Raw genomic sequence first — 20,219 nt, forward strand, 5'->3', positions numbered from 1 at the left:
AAACACAGTGTACAATCGTATATTGTATAAATTTGAATTTGGAATTGCGTGAAATATTGGAGGGGTAATTCAAGAATAGAGCTCCATTCCTTGTCACGTAGTTCCCTGCCTATATCTAATTCCCACTTATTTCGTAATTGTAACAGGGGAATCGATAAGTGCACTTGAAGACCACGATACACCCATTGTATCAGGTCTCTGCAAGTACCCATTAAATATAGCGAGTGGACTAGGTCATGGGTGAAGAGTTGGATCCCTCCCAGAGTCCAGTGTAGTTTAATAAAGCGTACCAGGCCTGCATGTGTTAAGAAAAGTGTGTCCGGTAGCCCTTGTTCATTTACAAAGCCTGCGTGAATTAACAATGTCCCATCTCCGAACAGTGCGCCCACCGTTGTCACGCCTGCTTGTTTGAATGTGGACAGTCTGCCTAGTTTTAGCATGCCTGTAGGGGTCGGAAAGCCTAACAGCAATATATTGGGGGCAAAGGGGCTGGTCTGTACAGTGTATTTTAAGGCTCATTTCCAATATGTGAGTGCCACTTTACGCAACAATGAAGCTGTTGGTAGAATGCGCACTCCAGGGCATAGCAGTTTATGTAGTGCACCTTGGGTAATCATATGGGGTGTGCAGGTTACGGCCGGCATACAATTTGAGAGCCATTGCAGAAGAGTAGCCAGACAAAAACACCTAAAGTTCGGTGCTCCCATGTCTCCAGCATCTGATGGCAACTCTTATTTTGCAAGGCTTATACGTCGACTGCCGTTACCCAATATCGAGTCTACTAAAATAGAGTTCAATGTTTTTAAAAACTTCACTGGAATTACCACTGGGAGATTAGTGAAGAAGTATAAAATATGTGGCAGCACCACCAGTTTTTGATATGGCGAGTCGTCCCACCACTGAGAGCTGGGTGTGAGGTCCAAAATGCAACTTGAGAGCGCATGGAGGGGATTGATTTTTGAAGGTGCCCTCGAAGAGATCCTGTGTGTCCCTATACACCTGATTCCCCAAATATTTGAATGTAGTGGGCGCTAGTCGGATTTCCACATCTCCAAATGAGACTGCCTGTATTTGAGGATTGTCCTTAAAAAATGCATGGGATTTACCAAAGTTTATTGCCAACCCGGAAATTGTTTCAAATACCATAAAAAATGTGGGCTACAGTTTGCAGATTTTCTTGGAGATCTTTGGTGTATATTATGATATCGTCTGCATATAGAGACACTGCGTGGACCACAGGCCCATTGGAGAGGTCCCACTCTTGAGCGCTACAGCATAACCTCTGTGCTAGTGGTTCCAATGCAAGCACAAATAACATGGGGAGAGTGGGCACCGCTGTCTTGCGCCTCGTTGTATTGGGCAGGCTTTCGAAATATGGACTCCTATATGCGTTCTAGCTGTAGGAGAGCGGTATGAAAGCGTAATCCATCGAAGAAAGCTGGGGTGAATACAAGAAACTCTGCCGCTCCCTTGAAAAGGCCTGGAAAAAAGACCCAACCTCTAGCACCAAAGACGCCTTCAAAAACGCCACCCGCACTCACCACCAACTAATCCGAAAGGCCCAGAAAACAGCATTCAAGGATCGACTTGACAACAACGCCCACAACAGCAAGGAACTTTTCAACATCGTCAAGGAATTTTTCAACCCCTCGGCCAACTCCAACGACATCACCCCCTCCCAAGCCCTCTGCAACTCCCTAGCCTCATTCTTCCACAACAAGATTGCAGACATCCACAACAGCTTCGACAACCAACCCGGTGACCAACCCACCCAACAATCTGCTGAACACTCTCCCCCCGTGAACACCCTTAACGACTGGAACCCAATCTCCACTGAGGACACCATCCGCCTGATGAACTCCATCCACTCAGGATCCCCCACAGATCCATGTCCTCACCACATCTTCAACAAAGCAGACTCCGTCATAGCACCGCACCTCCGAGACGTCATCAACTGCTCCTTCAACTCCGCCACCTTCCCGGAAGACTGGAAACACGCTGAACTCACCGCCCTCCTGAAAAAACCCACAGCGGACCCCACCGAACTCAAAAATTACCGCCCCATTTCCCTCCTTCCATTCCCGGCCAAAGTCATCGAGAAAGCCGTCAACAACCAGCTCGCCGCTTTCCTCGAAGCCAACAAATCCCTCGACTCCTCACAATCTGGCTTCCGAGCAAAACACAGCACTGAGACCGCCCTCATCGCAGCAACAGACGACATTCGAACTCTACTGGACAATGGAGACACAGTCGCCCTCATCCTCCTCGACCTCTCTGCAGCATTCGACACAGTCTGCCACAGCACCCTGTTACAACGCCTCAATAACATCGGAATACAAGGAAAAGCACTTGAATGGATCACCTCGTTCCTCACCGGAAGAACCCAGAGAGTCCGCCTCCCACCATTCAAGTCCGAGGCCACTGAAGTCATCTGTGGCGTACCACAAGGATCCTCACTCAGCCCCACCCTCTTCAACGTATACATGAGCCCCCTCGCGGCCATCGCCCGCCAACACAACCTCAACATCATCTCTTACGCGGATGACACTCAACTAATCCTTTCTCTCACCAATGACCCCAGCACCGCCAAAACTAACCTACACGAAGGAATGAAAGAGGTTGCCGAATGGATGAAACAAAGCCGTCTGAAACTGAACTCAGACAAAACAGAAGTCCTCATCTTAGGCACATCCCCCTCTGCATGGGACGACTCTTGGTGGCCGGAAGCCCTTGGAAAAGCACCCATCCCGACAGACCACGCACGGAACCTAGGCGTGATCCTTGACTCTTCACTTTCAATGAACAGACAAGTCAGCGCCGTATCCTCATCCTGCTTCAACATTCTTCGCATGCTCAGGAAAACATTTCGCTGGATCCCCACCGAAACAAGGAAAACAGTCACCCATGCTCTAGTCACGAGCCGACTGGACTACGGAAACACCCTCTACGCAGGTACTACCGCTAAACTCCAGAAGAAACTCCAACGAATCCAAAACGCCTCAGCCAGAATCATATTAGACATCCCGCGCAACGAACACATCTCTGATCACCTGAAAGACCTCCACTGGCTACCCGTCAATAAGAGAATCACTTTCCGTCTGCTAACCCACGCACACAAATCACTCTACGACATCGGACCAGAATGCCTCAACTCACGACTGTCCTTCTACACCCCCCCCGCCAACTACGTTCTTCCAGCCAAGCCCTCGCATCAACAAGACCACCATGGGAGGCAGATCCTTCTCATACCTGGCTGCTAAAACATGGAACTCACTCCCCGCGTACCTTCGCCTCACCCAGAACCACCTAGCATTCAGAAAGCAACTTAAAACGTGGATATTTGACAAGTAATCCTCCTCCCCTTTCTAAGCGCCTTGAGACCCTCTGGGTAGGTAGTGCGCTATATAAATTCTCTGACTTGACTTGACTTGAATACCAAACCGTCTGAATGTTTTCACATATTAGGCTAGATCTCATCTGTATTATCATGAGCAACCTTCTCATCTCTTAATAATTCTAGAGGTATATTACTTAATCTATACTTAATTCACGAGCTTTTTAAATCCCACATTTTCAAAATATAAGCATAAGGAAATGTGAATTGCGAGAATATTTGTTTTGTGCCATTTATTGTATCGTCTTTATAGAAGAGGAAATTCAACTTCTTCACAGATACATCTTAAAGTGTAACTTTCTTGGGTCACAGGATAGAGCTAGGTTGAAATTATAAATAAACAAAAGGATATCTGCATAGCAATATATGTTAAGACATATCATTATTATTGACCCTTATCATTAAATATAAGAGGCTCTTTTCTTGCCTTATCCTAAGATAACAATTCTTCGAACACCCCATAGGTACCCAGAAGAAAGGGATATGCTCTCGTTCACATCACTTTGGCATTGTATTAGCTTGCTTCCTGACATATGAAGTCTTAAAGTGGGAAATATTAGCAGTTAGACATCCACAACTCTAATCCATCATCTCATTGCATGCTTAACCCCCTTAGAATAACACCGCTACCATACGCCTTTTTCAAATATCAAAATGCAAATTGATTCTAATAATCTTCAACAAATAAGTCAATCTAATATTTTTAGGATAACATTAGTCTACAACATCACTGAGTGAAGCAAATATTTTTTAAGGAAGATCGATCTACCCATATAACTTATTAGGCTTTAGTTCAGCACGGTTCAAGAGGTTAAAAAAACGAATCCCCTTTTAAATTAAATGATTTGCTCTCTTACCAATATGAGTCTTGATGTTAGCGTCCTTTTAGCCTCCCTTACAATTGGCATTTCATTTTCTTGTACGGCACACACTGTGGCCACCTTGGGAGGTGCCTGGCTCACGCTTTTTAATTGCGGCAATCCATGGGTTTATTAGCCCATTTTTTATGTGCTTATGAGTTGCTTCTTTTTCAGCTTTAATTTTAGTTATTCTTTAAGTTATTAGTATTCTTACCTTGCAGGGGAGCCTGTCAGGTGAGAAAGGGGTTGCTGGACCCAAGTTTGTCTTTTTTCATTGCCCCCTCATTTTTCACCTTTTGAGGCGTGTCTGCACTCATCTAGAGCCAGCCACGCCCCTCTAGTCGGCCCTTGTAGAGGACCAGGTAGCACGTCTGCGAAGCTTCCTCTGAGCTGCCCTTACAATCGGTATTTCATTTCCTTGTGGGGGACACATTGTGGCCATCTTGGGAGGTGCCTGGCTCTCGCTTTTTAATTGCATCAAACCATTGGTTTATTAGCCCGTTTTTAATGTTTTTATGAGTTTGCTTCTTTCCCACCTTTAGTTCAGCTATATTCTTTAATTTGCCTGTATTCTTACTTCACAATGGAGCATGTGAGGTGAGAAAGGGATTATTGTACCACAGTTCATCTGTTTTCATTGTCCCCTTGCTTTTTTGCCTTCTGAAGCATGTGTGCATCTTCCGTAGCCGGCCACGGTCACGCCCCTCTATGCTGGACCGTTAAAAGATCCCGGTAGCGCATCCGCATCACAGGCTCGCCTAATGCAAGCATGTCTGTGCCCATCCTTTGCCAGACTACGCCATGCACCAGGATCCCTAGTCGTTTTTTTAACCTGGCCTACATGAGGGTGAGCTGATGGACCACTGGTGTAAGGGTAGGCAAAACTGTTGTGAGGTCTATAATTGTAACTTAAACATAAGCCAGTTTTGTTGCCCCGCTTGTAATTATGCTTTCAGTCTCAATCCAACAAGTTGCGTATGGTAATCGAGAGAGGGTGACACACTTAGTAGATCTTGAAAGCTTTAATCAAGTCCAGGACAAGGATGAGAGCGGACTCTTCCAAGCAGGTCTGGTAAACGACTCACTTGAAAGAGAACACTCACATTCAAAAAAAGACATGGAATACATGAACAAGTACATTCTTAAATGACTAAACCTTAAAGCATTTACTACACATCTTCTCCCTTTCCAATAGCTACACAAAACAGAATAAGTGAACAACAACAAAACTGGGACTGGAGCAAGACTTTCAATGAACAAAGTCTATAGAGAATAGGTAGGCGGTCTACGACACCTCACAGAAGGTGAGGAACAAGGAGACTCAGGGCCCGGTAAAGAGCCATTAGTTTGAGAAGCATACAAACTACCTGAAGATCCACCCACAGGAATCATAGAGTCACCCCCGCCAAAGGTGGCACAAAACAACATGGAACAGGGGACACTCTCAAACACTTGAGCCAGGAGAAACCACTACAACTGAGAGGACTCTCCTGTTGATGAAAAATACAAGAGACTTTGGGCAGCGAAGAATCCCTCCCTTAAAGCAGCCATTGATTTAGCTAAAGTCGGTGAACAATCTGAAGGATGCATGAAGCAGCTAGAAAAGAGAAATCTCAGCCATGATATTTCTGAAGTTTCTGATCGTGACCGTAAAGCACTTACTACAGTGTGCTAGAAACAACGCACTGTTAACCTCCTCACATGCTACCCAGATTTCAGGATGCTTACCTGATTCGCTCACCTGTGAGTTACTAAACATCAGATCTTTTATTAAAAATAAGCATGAATTTGTAGAGTTCATGGACACCCATGCCCCGGATTTAGTATTCCTCACAGAGACCAGGACCGATGCTTTGTTGGACTCAGGCCTGAGAGTTGCAATTTCTGAAGGCTATGATATATCCATTTGGACGCTGAAGCCAATGTTTGCTATTAAATGTAATGACATCACTGCTTCCAATGCCACTTTGGTGTATTGTCTAACTGGTCTGAGATACCAATTTATTAGATCTGTTCAGACCTTTATGGAGTCCTGTATGGAGTTTCCCAACTTCAGCCTACTAGGGGACTTTAATTTTGGAGCTTGAAGAAAACACTGAGACTGAGCATGTGGTTGAATGCCTTTGCAGTTTCAACCTTATTCAGTTAGTTAATCAACGTACCCATAAGGCTAATCATACACTGGATGGGATATTTATAAACAATCCTGTATTAAGTTTTGATATAGCTTTACCTCTGATGTGGTCGGATCATAGAACAATCTTTTTCAAATGTGCAGGTCCAGCCAATACCTCATGCTCACTTATTCTTCTAAGTCTATTAAGTTCCACCCTTGGCGTAAAATAGGTAGTTCTGAACTTGATAGTGTATTAAAAAATGATAGCCCAGTACTAGCTACTAATATAGAAGCTGCCACTACCAAGTTTACAAATTGGAAAAAATGAACACCTCCAAAGATTCTACGAGATAACTTTTTTAAGGCCTTTACAAATCTCTCAAATTGCAACAATAGTAAAATCTTTACCCCTGATCAAGCCTTCTGTAATAAGTTGGCAGCGTTTTTTACAACACAAAGGTAAATAGCTTTTATGAGGATTTTTTCTCCAATCATGATGCTAACAGTCCAGTGGATCCTTTGTGTTCTTTTACATTCCCTTCATGGCTGCACTATAATGCTGACTGCACCCAAAATGTCATTGTAGCTTCACTCCTTTAACTGAAGACAGAGTAGTAACATTTTTGGAGACCACAAATCAGGTTTTCTTTAGGATCCTTGCCCGCCCTACGGATTGTAAATGGTCTCCAGCATGACCTTTGTGCATCTTACGGATTTCCTGAACAATGTTCTGGCTCCAGGCCAATTTACAGCAGTCTGGGAAATGGCATCTGAGCTTCCTCTTTTAAACATTGATCCAGGTAACATTAAACATTAACAGCCAATTTCCCACCTACTGTTGCCTCTGAAAAGGCTATTAATGAGGACGCGATGTCCTTAAATGATGCCAACAATCTTTTGGATCTATCACAAAAGGCTTCGGAACCCAGCATTGCAGAGAATCAGCCTTAGTTGCTTCTACTGAGGAGATTCGAATGCTGGTAGACAAGGGAGGGAGGGCTGCGCTGATTCTTCTTGAACGCTCCGCTCAGCTTGATATTAATTATTAATTAATTGTGTGCTTATATAGCGCAGGACTCACTCCCGAAGGGGTACCTCCGCGCTTCGACCGCTGCGAAACCCTTCCTGGCTTCCCTGAGAGATGGTCCCTTATTGGGTATCTCCAGGGTGAGACCAGGCATCCCCGGCGGTCTGGTGGGGCCGTTAGTGAAGATGAGGCAAGCTAGTGCCCAGAGTTGCCGAGTGTGATCGCTGATCAGAGTGGGCACCGAGGCGAGAGAATTATCGAGTCCGCTGACCCTGGTCCGGAAACCTGCCGCGTCGGGAATCGAACCCTGGTCCCGGGCCGTCCTCTGCTCTCGGGTCTGCCGCCTCTAACCAGTGAGCCACACTACTTCACTATGATGATTCATTCTTTGCTTAGCAACCGGCTAGACAGATTTGGGATCCGAGGTGCCGCCCTCACAATCCTTAGTGCTTTCCTATCCAACAGAGAACAGATGGTTGACTTTGGGGGTTTTGCTTCTTATCCATTTGTCTTCACTGTGGGGTGCCTCAGGAAGCATCATAAGCCCCACTCTTTTCAACATCTACGTCACCCCCTGGTAAAACGAATTTGGTTAGTTGTTTTCTCTGCAGTCTCTTACGCCAATGCCACACAAATGATTGTGTCAATTTCATCTGACCACGATGAGGTCGTCAATAACTTTAAACACTGTTAGGCATATTTTGTAGTTTGGATGTAGGAAAATTGCCTTAAGCTGAATTCTGAGAAAACTGAGGTTTTCCTCTTCGGAAATAACTCGTTCTGGAATACCTCATGGTGGCCTTCCAATCTTGGCCCTCTCCGGCTCAGAGAGTGAAGAATTTGGGGGTTATATTTGATGGTCAGCTCTGTTGTTCTGGGACAATTAATCATATCCCATTTCTCCGCTTTTACTTACTCAAGGTCTTGAAAAAGGTTTTTCCTTATATCGCTCCAGATCTGCAAAAAAATGGCCATTGTGGCCCTTGTCCTTTCCAAAATTGACTATTGCAATGTGTCATATCTAGTAATTTGAAATGCTAGCAATTGAAGCACCAATCCTTGCAAAATATGGCAGCTGATCTGCTTCTAAAAATTCCCAAATTTTCTATTTCACAGAGTATCCATGGCCTTCATTGGCTATCTGCCTGTGAGACGGTCAAATGTAAAGCGTTGGGCATGGTCAACAAAGCACTTTACAAAACTGCTCCTCTCTACCTTCAGAAAATTTTCTTTTGGCATGTCCTCAGTTGTAATCTCAGTTCAGGTGCAGCTAAATTAGTGGCCATTCCGAGAATAAACAAAGCTAGATTGGGAGGCAGAAGCTTCTCTTTCTCAACATGTAAGCTTTGGAACAGGAAGCCTCTCTCTTTGAGATCACAACCCAACCAGATGCGTTTTAGGAAAATGTTAAAGGCTTGGCTTTTCTTCTCCCTTACCATGTACGCTTCTTATGGTTTTCTTGTAGGACGCTAGGGCCAATACGCCTCAGCAATCACACGCTTTATAAAATCTTTACATACTTACTTTAAATCTGCTAAACACATCCAGTTTAGTTTCATTTCTAAACTCTAGGCTGCTTTGTGATTTAACCGTCAGAAGCCTGCATTAGATTTTTTTTAAAGGGAATAGGCCAGCTTTAGAACTTCTCATAAACATAAAACCATTCCCGCCTCATCTCAGGGCTGTTAGGGGCAAGAGGTGGACAGGCACTGCTTGGCAGCCAATCCATCCTCTCTTTGAGGCTCCTTGACAAAGACTATATCTTTGCCCGCCAAACATTTCACCAGTGTGCATGAATGCATGTATTTGTTGCCTTGTGTGCATGTGTCTATGTTTGTGTTACTTATTGTGTATGGAAGCCAATGGGCATTAATGCTTGTATTTGTTGACTTGTGTGCACATGTGGGGTGTATGCTTATTATTTGTTGTGTACAGAGCCTATGTGTTTGATCAAGGTGCTTAGACTCCTGTGTCTCTATTGGTTTGTGTTGTGGGTGTCTGTATACCTGTAGATGTACATGCACTATATGCACCACATACATGAACGTGTTCATGTATGTAGTGCATCAAAATGCATGTGCTATACAAGACCAAATCAAACTGTTTGTCTTCTAGTGATTGTTTTGTTCTATCCAGTGCTTGAAATGGAAATCTAGAAGCGCTGGTACTCACTAGCCCAGAGTGCTGTTTGCTGCTGAGAAGTGTGGGTACTCTCCCATTAAATTTAGTGCATCTCTATGGGAAGTGTGGGTGCTCTCCCATTAAACGTAGTGCATCTCTATGGGAAGTGTAGGTACTCTCCCTCTCACAATGAAAGAAGTGCAGGTTTCTAAGGCTGACATCAGTCAGTAGTCGCCCTATCACCCCCCACCCTCCCCCCGTGTGAGTAGGGTGGTGCTCGATCCCTCCTCCTTCAGGATCTGCTTCCTGGTACAGACGTGGACGGATATTGCCCTGTTCCTTGTTTGAAGAGGATGCGAGGCAGCTGTGTGTGAATGTTAAGATTAGCTGAGCTGCACTTCCTCTTCTGTTGCTCCTGGATACAGGCATTATTTAGATCCTTCTGAAACTGAGTTCACAGCAACACAGAATTCTCAGACTGCTTTAAATATTTGATAAAGCAGAAATAACCAGTAAACCTAGTGCAGATCCTGCTACTGCAAACTGTTTGCATTTTTTAGAGTAACTGTTTAGAATTTAAAATAATAATAGAATAACATTACATATTTTTAGGACAACCATAACTCGTTTCAATGTTGTGTTTATTTTACAAGGTCAAGCCGAGACAAGACCAGAGGCCAATATATCTACAGCAGAAGAAGACACCCACGGTCTACGATGAAGTCTGCTTCCAATGAGCCGAGCCTTACACACTTGATGGAAAAAACATTATATGTGTGCGCCAATGTGCAGCAGAGATGCTTGATGACCATGAGGACTGGACAATAGCCCAGAGGAACCTCGAGCATTAACTCTGAATGTTTTTGGGTAGCTTCAGTACACCGCATTCTCAGCATTCTTCAACCAACCTCAGCACTCACCGACAAGGACAGCAGAAGGCAAATGGACCAAAAATAGCACAGACCAGTGTAACTTATATTTAATGCTCTGTTTATAAGTATACTCCAAAATAAGGGGCAATTGCTTCACGGGGAGAAGGAAACCTGGCGAGTACCTGGGGTTTATGGACTTGGGCATACCCATCTCCCTGCAAAATCTTTAAAAAGTGTGCACCAATGAATATTATGCGTGAAAAAGGCAGAAAATGTTAGGATCCTGATTGGTTACTCGGGGGAACTCAATGTAGGTTTGCACATGTGAGTGGAGACAGCCAATGCAAGTAACAGTCATGCAGACTTGGGTCAGCACTGGAGCCTGATGTGTCAGTGTCAAGGATGGGGAATCTGTAGATCCTGCAAGAAGGTAGATCAAGAGGACTGAGTGAGGAGGATGCAAGTAGTGAAACTGACCAGATACAGGTAGAACACAAGGGCATATGTGGCATGAAGGCTTTATGGATAACCATGCACCAAAATACCGGGTTCAGGGGCTTAGCTGTCAGGTGTGCAACTGGTGCAGTGGCACTGGGGCCAGAGGAGTTGTGGGTCCCTCCTGTCCTGCATTAGCTGCTGTTTCCTAAAAGAGAGAACCCGTCCCTTGCCTGTGGCCTGGCTCTGTGTTTACTCTGAGGGGTTGGAAGGAGGGAAAGAGTGAATGGAAAGATACGGTGTAAGAAATAGAAATGAAAGAATAAAGAGAAAATAGGGAGAAGTGATAAATACGGGAGAGTTATGGGGGGGTCGATGGAAAGTGACGGATGGAAGGGTGCAGGGGGACCGTGGAAAGGGGAGGGTGGTGAAACAGGAGCATACATTTGTGAAGTGAGAGATACATGGCTCAAATGAGATGCAGGCAAAAATGGAGATGTATAGCAGAGCTTGAAGTGAAAGTGTTTGAGGAATACAGGGAACAAATAGGACACAGAGGAGAAGGGGAATGGAGAGACAGAGAGAGGAAATGAAATAGTGGAGAGTTGCAGGTGATAGGGAAAAGAAATGAAAATTTAGAGATACACGAGAGAGATTAAAAAAAAACAGTGAGAGAAGGAAAGCATATAGAAAGTGGAAGTGTATTGGAGAGCTTCTGAAGGAAAAAGAAAGAGATGAGAGTAAAAGTTAGAGAAGCGAATAGGAAGATAGGAAGAGGAGTAGAGGAGTAGAGAACTAAAGAAGAGGATAGACGGAGGGTAAAAGTTAGTGAGATATAAGAGGCACAAATAGATGTAGAGATACAGAGATAATTGTATTAATGAAATTAGAGCCAAGTGAAACGCTAGGGAGAGGAGATCAGTAAAAGGTGTAAAGTAACTGAATACATATGGATAAAGCGATGCAGGACAATACGGGAGAATGTAGGAGAGAGAGAAGAAAGGGGAGGGAAGGAAGGAGAATAAAAATGGACTAGTGTGATGCCTGAGAAAAGAAAGGGAGGAGAAGGTTTAAACACTGTACCGCAGGGAAACGTGTGGGGAGTGGATAGAAGGGAAAGGTGATACAGGTGACACTGGGAAGGGTGAAAGGCTGGTAGTGGTGAGATTGAAAGTCCATGAAAGGAGAGTAGAGACAGTGGAAGTGGAGGAGAGTGAAAGGTGAACAGTAGCCTGATCCAGGAAGATATACAAGAGAGTGTGGGTCTGAAGATTTTCAGGGAATGATGCGGCAAACAGAGGACTGAAGGGATAAAGAAACAGCAGCATACAAATAATTAGTGCAGTGGGTGCCATGGCACAGGTATCCAGGACTGTGCAGAGCCCATGTCCCGCCCACAACCTCCCACCAATTTCAGTTGTTTTTTACTACCTCACCAGTGGGATAGGGACTCATTTCTTTCCTTGCCTCAGGGCCTTATACCATTGGCAGCCTTGCTATGCCACTGCCACGGCTAATAGGAGTGACATCCCAAACACGTTAACCCTGATAGCATTACAGCGCTGACCTCCTGCCCCTGCTTTAGCATTGAAATGGCCTCCATTATTCTACTGATTGAGGGATGGCAAAGCTTTGGAACTGCAGCTAGACAACCTAGGCTCAGATAACCTAGTTTACTTCTTGTTCCTGCCTTCATTGACTCTGGAACCAGTAAGGGCAGCATTGTTGCTACTAAAGGGCAAGGCTGGGTGGTAGCTGCTACTCCTGGTTGTGCCTATTTGACATCCATGGAAGACAGGTCTCATCAACAATGTTAGGAAGGCCGAATGTTGAAATTACTAGAGAAAGGGTAGGGTTTATACAGCTGCAGGTCAAGACTGGAACATAGACCAGAACACAGCTGTTATCCTCATGTTGACTAAAGTGGAAGGCCTTGTTACTAGTATCAAAGCTCGCTTCACAGCCTCAAAGTTGTCCTTATTCTCCACCCTTAAATGGCACCTGCGTGGATGACTTCCATTCAGGATCTCGCACTACGATACTTACCACTGCCAATGACCATGTGCTTCAAAAAGTGCAGTTCCTATTTTCATTCAATTCTGCTGGCATCCATATTACACGCCATGTTTCAGAGACCGTTGTCCAAAGCAAATATTATTATTATTATTATTATTAACTGAGCTTATAAAGCGCCTGGTTACACTAGTCAGTGTGTCCCCGCGCTAATAGTGGCCTAAAAGATCCCTAACACAGCCAGAAAAGAGCACTTCAATATTTGGGGAACAGATGTGTCTTGAGTTCCTTGCGGAAAACTTTTTCAGACGGCTCCATCCGGAGTCTGAGAGGAAGAGTGTTCCAACTCTGTGCTGCCAGAAGGCGGAAGGGTCTGCCGCCCATCCTGGCCCTGCAAGTCTTCGGGATACACATTAGCCCAGTGCCCTCCGACCGGAGGGGCCTAGTTGGTTTATACAATGTGAGCAGATTCCTCAGGAAACTCGGGCACTTACCGTGAGCGATCCGATGGCCTATACACAGGATTTTAAACTGGACACGCTCTTTAATTGGGAGCCAGTGGAGCGTCCCCAATGCCTTTTTGGTGGAAGATCTTTTTGGCAGTGATAACACTAGGCGTGCAGCAGCATTTTGGATACCTTGCAAGCGTTGAAGACATCTCACGTTAGCTCCCAGATATAAGGCATTCCCGTAGTCCAGCCTGGAAGTCACCAGGGCATGGACCAGGGCCCTTCTAGCTGACACTGGGAGCAGGTCGAGTGTCTTTCTCAGACAACGGAGAATACCAAAGCAAGTACCAGCTACACGTCTAGTGTGATACTCAAAAGATAGTTTTGAGTCCATCCAAATACCCAGATTCTTGACCTGTTCTTTCGGTTGAGGTAAGGGGCCCAGGGTCTGGGGCCACCATGCGGATGTCCAAACAGACGGAGACTTGCCTACAATAAGCACCTCCGTCTTGTCCCCATTTAATCTGAGACAATTGTTTGACATCCAATTAGCCAGGTCTTGCAGGCAGGATGTATTCATTGCATAACGCTAGTTGATACCTGATGGGATTATTGGCTGTAACAATTTTCTAGCCCAGTGTTCTTGTCAAAAACAGTGTACCAGAGTCAAGGGCATGGGCATTGATTCGTCAAAATGCCAGGGATAGTGGAAGTGACATCACATTCCCTTTCACCATCACAGGAAGTGACATCATATGACCCTTGATCTCTATCTTTTTCAAGGAAAGCATGTCATATGAACCTAACATCACAACAATTGAAATCACTGAATTGCCATACTAACGGCATGATGACTATTACAGCATAACACAGACAAATGTCTATTTTAGGCATCACCTATATTATAGTGTTGTTAAGCTTTGAAAGTTCTGGGACATAATTCTTGCCCCCAATTGTAGTGGGCAAGCAAAGCGGGTACACCAGACCTCTTCTATGTGCTTTTCCTCCTGAGTAAATTTTAAAAAGAATGAGTAAACATCGTAAATTTTATGGCGCAATTTTCACATACATTTGTTAAAATGCTATAGTGCGGAAAGGACATTCATTATATATTCAAATCCTTTCAAGGTGTGCCAGGACGATGAAATCTGATGGTCCATTGCTACATTTCATATAAAATGACTGCGAAGTATATATTTATGTATTTGTTTCTTCATGCTTGTTATTTTATAGTTAAATAAAAAATGTTGCAGAGGGCTCATGAAAATGGCTTAACTTTTATTGATCATGAATCTTTTACAGTAATCTTTTACATTTACAGGGTTACAAAAAACACCTAAATTAGCACATCAGTGCTTGCAAGTTTTACCAATTGTTACAGGGGTAAAGAGGTGTAAAGACAGGCCTGAAAAGTGGTATAGAAAACTATATTTACCACCCCTATAGGCCACCTAGTGCAGACGACCAGGCTGTCTTGGTCTGAAACTGAAGATGTGAAAACAGAGTCACCCATGATTTCCAAATATTAAACCTGTAATCCATTAATATTGCTGCTTTTCCAACTACTTGTTCGCACTGGGGTAGTTATGGCAGTTGACAAGATTCCCTCACAGTGGCAATATCTCCTGAAGAGTGCTAGTTGGCGCGAGCTGGTGTTGAAAAGGTGTGTGACGGCTTTGGATTCTCACCATTTTTTCTCAGAACAAATTAATAAATGTGTGAACATCTATATTTCACCCTGAGCACCCCAGATAGAGAAATTCACAAACTTCAGGAAGTAATCGTAGTTTTCACAAGAATTACTGAAAGTTCTCGAGAAAAAAGTTAAGTTACACACCTCTACCACAAGCAATGCCAGGGAAGGGGGGAGTGTGTTCACTCTCTTCCCTTCCACTCGACCCCATTGCCTTCGCTGTCTGGCCTCCTTTGGCTCTCCTCCCATATAATCATATTTAGTTCCTATCACTGATGTGGCACTAACTGTATCAGGATGCTGAACATGTTGCATAATTATTATTGTTATTGCTACAGCTATTTTTATTAATACTAAATATATTACCTCTACCATCTATTTTGTACAGCTCTCATGGTCTCAGGGTCTGTTTAGCTATTAAATATTTTAAATAAATCTTTAAAAACAAATTCGGGCATTTTGATGTTAGGTGTAGAAATGGGTTTCCATTCTCATAGATATGCCACATCCAATAATTGTGCAAATAATAAAGAAGTTAACCTGTTTACCGCGGCGGGGTGGGCGTTCTGAAAGCTGGGTGTGGCTGGGTCGGCCAACGGTCATGCGCAGCACCAGGGAGGGAGTGCTTGTGTCCGCCGACGCGAGTACGGAATGGATTAAAACTGACCAGGGGCCGTGTTACATTAAGTGCCCTAGGGGCACAACAAGCATTTGCGACTGCTTTGCGCACTCCGAGGGCATTTAGCTATTACAGAAGGGGCAGGAACTGGAAACCGAACTGGAACTGGAAACCACAACCGGCTCCGGCAAAGTGCTCGGCCGGTCCCCCACTCCCCACTCAGTGGATTGGAGGTGCCGCCAAGCTCTTTGTCGGGGCCGGTTTTTGCCCGATTTTGGTACAGGGCCGATTTTGCAGCTATGCTGCAAAATCGGCCCTGTAACAAAGCGGCCCAAAACCGGCCCGCACCCGTGCTGCGCACCGGGGGATTGCCCGGTGCCCGCTATGGCCAGTCCGGCCCTGAGAAGGGGCCGCAGACGCTTCTGCGGACCCTTCTGTAATACTGATAGCACTCATAAAGCACCAGTGTTATCTTGAGGGGGCATGCCCCATACAAATCAAGTAATCCCTTGCCTCTGCGCCCGCGCCCTATTTCAGACACACGGGCGCAGAGACAAAGACGCTCTCCGGAAGCTTGCTGACAGTGTGCCATCTAAAAGGTTGTGCATTGTCAGTGTGTCCCCTGAGAGGAGCGCTCTGGAGGGGGGAAAGGGGGGAAAGGGGGTCCCATTGACCCTTCCAGACATCCCTTTGCAGGCGGGTGATCTAGAAAAGCAGACAATGTATTTCATTTTAAACTTAAATTAAGGAGAATGGGAGGAATTTAAAATATATTTGAGATTGACAAACAACTTGTAGTACGACGGACAAATACTCACGTTCATTCAGATGTGACAATATAGCTTACATCTGGATTGTTTCAGTTGCCAGTCAAACAGCAGAAACGCCAACGATACTGGCAAATACATTAAAGTTAATATTTCTCAAAAATAAAAATATTTTTCTCTATGAACATGCGCCGTGCCGAAAAAGTAAATATCTCCTCGAGACGTGGCCTCCAGTCACGCATCCAAGGTTTAAAAAAAAGTTTCCCCCTCAAAGCTAGTTTTCCCTTCAAAGCTCGCGCGCGGCACCCACACAGTTCAGCCAGTCTCCTGCTCAGCAGAGCTCCCCAGACGGAACTCGTTTAAAGCAGGATGTGGTCAGTCCTCGCGACATGGCTCGCGTTAATGGCGGCGGTTTGTTCAACTAGGTCACTGTGCCTGGGCAGTTTCAGACACAGTCTTCGTCTGAAGTAAAATAGTTGACTTTATTTACCACACATGGCTTCTGTAAGACACTGCACAAATCGCCCCTAAAAAGTAAAAACACGAATGGATAACAGAGAACCGAAATTCAAAAGAGCAGCGAATTCCCACTGTTAGACGTAAAAGGCGTTCAATAATCACAACCAGCTTTTGTACAAAAGAAATATGTGGACATTCTAAAAAAATAGTTCTGATGAGGTCGTTGTTCCTCTGTGTTTCTCTACTGCAGCTGATAGAAGTGTGTATTCCACGGCTGGCCCTGAAGAAGGACAACCTTTGACTACATTCGCCAGCCTTCCCAGGAGACCACCTGATGGAAACGAGGAGGTAATTGAATAAACTCTAAATTTGTATATGTAAGTTTGGCCTGAGTCTTTAGTGTCACACACCAAAGACTTCTTCAAAACACTATTACACTTAGTCCTAATGTAAGCTTTTATAAATGGCTACTTCTTGTTTTATGAATGGCTGGAATGATTGATTTCCACAAGGGTGGGGAGAAGCTGTGTGTCTCTTAATGTCCACACAAGTTCTGAGACCCAGTAGGGCCTGTTTTGCTTGGTCCTAGAAAGCCATGAAAACATGGAATAAACGTGGTAAATTATAGACCAAACATATAGTGGGTGCTTTATGAAGGGGCAGTAGCCGGTTTCAGCAGAGGACCGGTAATAAGTTTAATCAGACCATGAATATCATGGTATCATGGGCCATGGTACACCATTGTTTACCTTCGTGAGACATATAACATGGAAACTAACGAAGGGCCTTCACTGAAGTCCTTCGAATATTTACTTGAAAAATGTTGCACAAGCCCTACCTCCTGAATCATACGATTATCTATCCAACTGACTGTAAAACATTTGGTTAGCTATCCAACATGAACCAAACTGATTTCTTCCATTCTTGTGGATCTTTCTCAACTTGTTCAATTCATCATACTTACCCGAATTTGCTCATCCATATGGGAAATGACAACACTTGGGCACACCACCACCAGGGCAGGTCTGGTCGTAGTGGGCATCAGGCGTTTCCCCAGTGGGCCAGAAGGGTGGGTGCGGTGTTGGACCCCTGGTGGCCGGTTTTGGACCCCTGTGGGCCCTTTTAATATTGGCAGCCTGTAACAAAAGTGGCAGCGGGAGTGGTGATTCCCACTCGCACGCCCCACCCCTTGGGGACCGGTCGAGCTGATTCCCAGGGCTAGTTTCAGTTCCCAGTCCGGCCCTGACCGCCACCTTACTTGCTTTGTGCGGGTGACCAGTCCTACACATGGTGCAGGACATGATCTCAATCTGCTGCTACGTCTATCACCGTCAGGTAATGCCAGCCAGAGTCCTGTTTGTACCAGATGTTAATCTATCGCTTCATGAATCAGGAGTTCTTCTGATCAAAGTTGGCCACATCTGAGCACAGCTATCCCTTCCTATGTGAAATAAAGTTCAGTGCACCCAAGACTATTTCCTTCTCCATACCATTTACTCTAGGGATGTAGCAGACAGCCTGAATAAATCAAGCTAGAACTGCAGTTTTTAAGCTTTGAGTTCCCTCTCGAAATAAGAGAGCTAAATCACTGAAAATGCTTTAGAAAATGTGTTTATATGAGCTTTAAGACCTTAAGTGCAGAAGCAATGGAAAAAGTCACCTGTGCTAGAAGGCCAGGTGTCTTGCTGTGTTTGTGACCATAGGGCACACAATTGATGAACGGAATGCAGAACAAATCAAAACATTCACCCCAGTCAAAAGATCTGGGTTCAATCCATTGTTCTTTTGCTCACCACACCACCCCAGTTTAGACCCAGCCATATGCAAATCAGTCTTGACGCTGTTCCTCATGGGAACAGTCCAGCCTGAATTGCCAAGTCAGCTCCACCCTGGACCAGAAACAAGCATCCTGGGACTGGTTTTGGGGTTTCACCCCTCATCAGCCAGGCTAGCTTGAATCTAGTGGCACAGTGAGCCTGGGACTCAACTTCTGGGCATACCCAGCACACTTAGGGTGAGAAAGCAAAGGATGCACAATTAATGGACGGAATGCGAACAAATCAAAACATTCACCCCCAGTCAAAAGATCTGGGCTAAATCCATTGTTCATGTTTATGATCATGGCTACAAGTAGTTCAGTCTGAAAGCTAATGTTACATATTACCTTTCACATTTTCTAACAGAAGGCGTCTCTCAAAAGAACTGCACTAATTGCAAGAACAACTTTACTGACGAAGCTCCCTCCTTTATTTGGTGCACCCAGCCCCAGGTCAACATGCACCAGTAGCTTTTTAAAATTGCAATCCTTGATCAGTCTATAGCCTATAAATTTGCACCTGTTTGGAAGATCTCTGTCATGAAAATTATTAGCTTTCTAAAACCCAATAATATTGGATGTAGATTCTAGCAAGGTGATAAAAATCCAGTCATATCTGAGTTCATTATAAGACATTTCAACATGGCGTCATAGTCTTTCTATTAAAAATATTGATTGTAGATCATACTGTGCCAATCTCCTGTATGCCTTGAACACAAACGAGTGCGTACATGGGCGTGATCTTGCAACTTTTGTTGATCTAGAATTGAATTACCACCCAAGTGACTCAGAATCACACTTCAATTCTAGCAGCACTGGTGCCATTCTTAAGCAAATAGAGGAAGAATAGCTCAATCTCTAACATGGGGCCAGGCATCAATATACATTTGAGAATCCCCAAAACAGGGCCATTCAGCACTCCACCAGTTAGTTTTTGTTCTAGCACATTGGACACACCACGTGAAACAGTGATTGTTCTCTTAGACCACTAATGTGTTCATTGGCATGCTGTGAGGGTACTTTATTGCTCAAATGTTGTTTAATTCTTCCATGCCTTCAAATTGGTTAAACTGTTTTCATAATTTGGGATTGAATCTTCACTTCACTATTATTAACCATACCATTATTTATTAGAATCAGCAAATTTATGAGTGTTTAAATTCAAGTTAGTTCTGACATGATTTTGTTTTGTTCACAATGCTTTCTTGCTGGTTCTGCAGCTTTTTGAGAGAGCTCCCCCTCCAATTCCGCTCTCCGTTTTCACGTCTTCCATTTTTTTCCACCTGCCTCCCCTGTACCATTTTGTTCTCGAAGACTTCTTTTTGACCCTTGGGTGCTCCTTATATTTCCCACCTACAGCCCAACTCAGCAACTCCTTCCTGCTCTCACTCCTCAACCTGTCTTTGTTGCTGTTCCAGTGAGTAGACATTATCATACTAAACTCATCACACTTCTGATATTTTTCCCTGGTCAGCTGTTTTGTATGTGGAAGTCCAGCCCTCTCTAAACAAAGTTAGACATAATCAAATTACCATATTAAGTGACACCCGGTGCACTCGTACTAATCTAATATTTTCC

General features: G+C 44.5%; 1 protein-coding gene across 3 annotated transcripts in view; it reads left to right on the top strand.

The window, feature by feature from the left end:
* Window positions 1-20,219, top strand: part of LOC147677686 (SLAM family member 9-like) — a 479,844-nt gene that overhangs the window by 363,020 nt on the left and 96,605 nt on the right. For all 3 annotated transcript variants that reach the window (XM_086945330.1, XM_086945331.1, XM_086945332.1), the window contains one exon: window positions 17,076-17,173. In XM_086945330.1, the coding sequence (XP_086801456.1) occupies window positions 17,076-17,173 (98 nt within the window). The remainder of the gene's footprint in view (window positions 1-17,075; window positions 17,174-20,219) is intronic.

The sequence above is a fragment of the Lissotriton vulgaris genome, chromosome 12, assembly GCF_964263255.1.
Source record: "Lissotriton vulgaris chromosome 12, aLisVul1.2, whole genome shotgun sequence".
Classification (NCBI taxonomy): Eukaryota; Metazoa; Chordata; class Amphibia; order Caudata; family Salamandridae; genus Lissotriton; species Lissotriton vulgaris.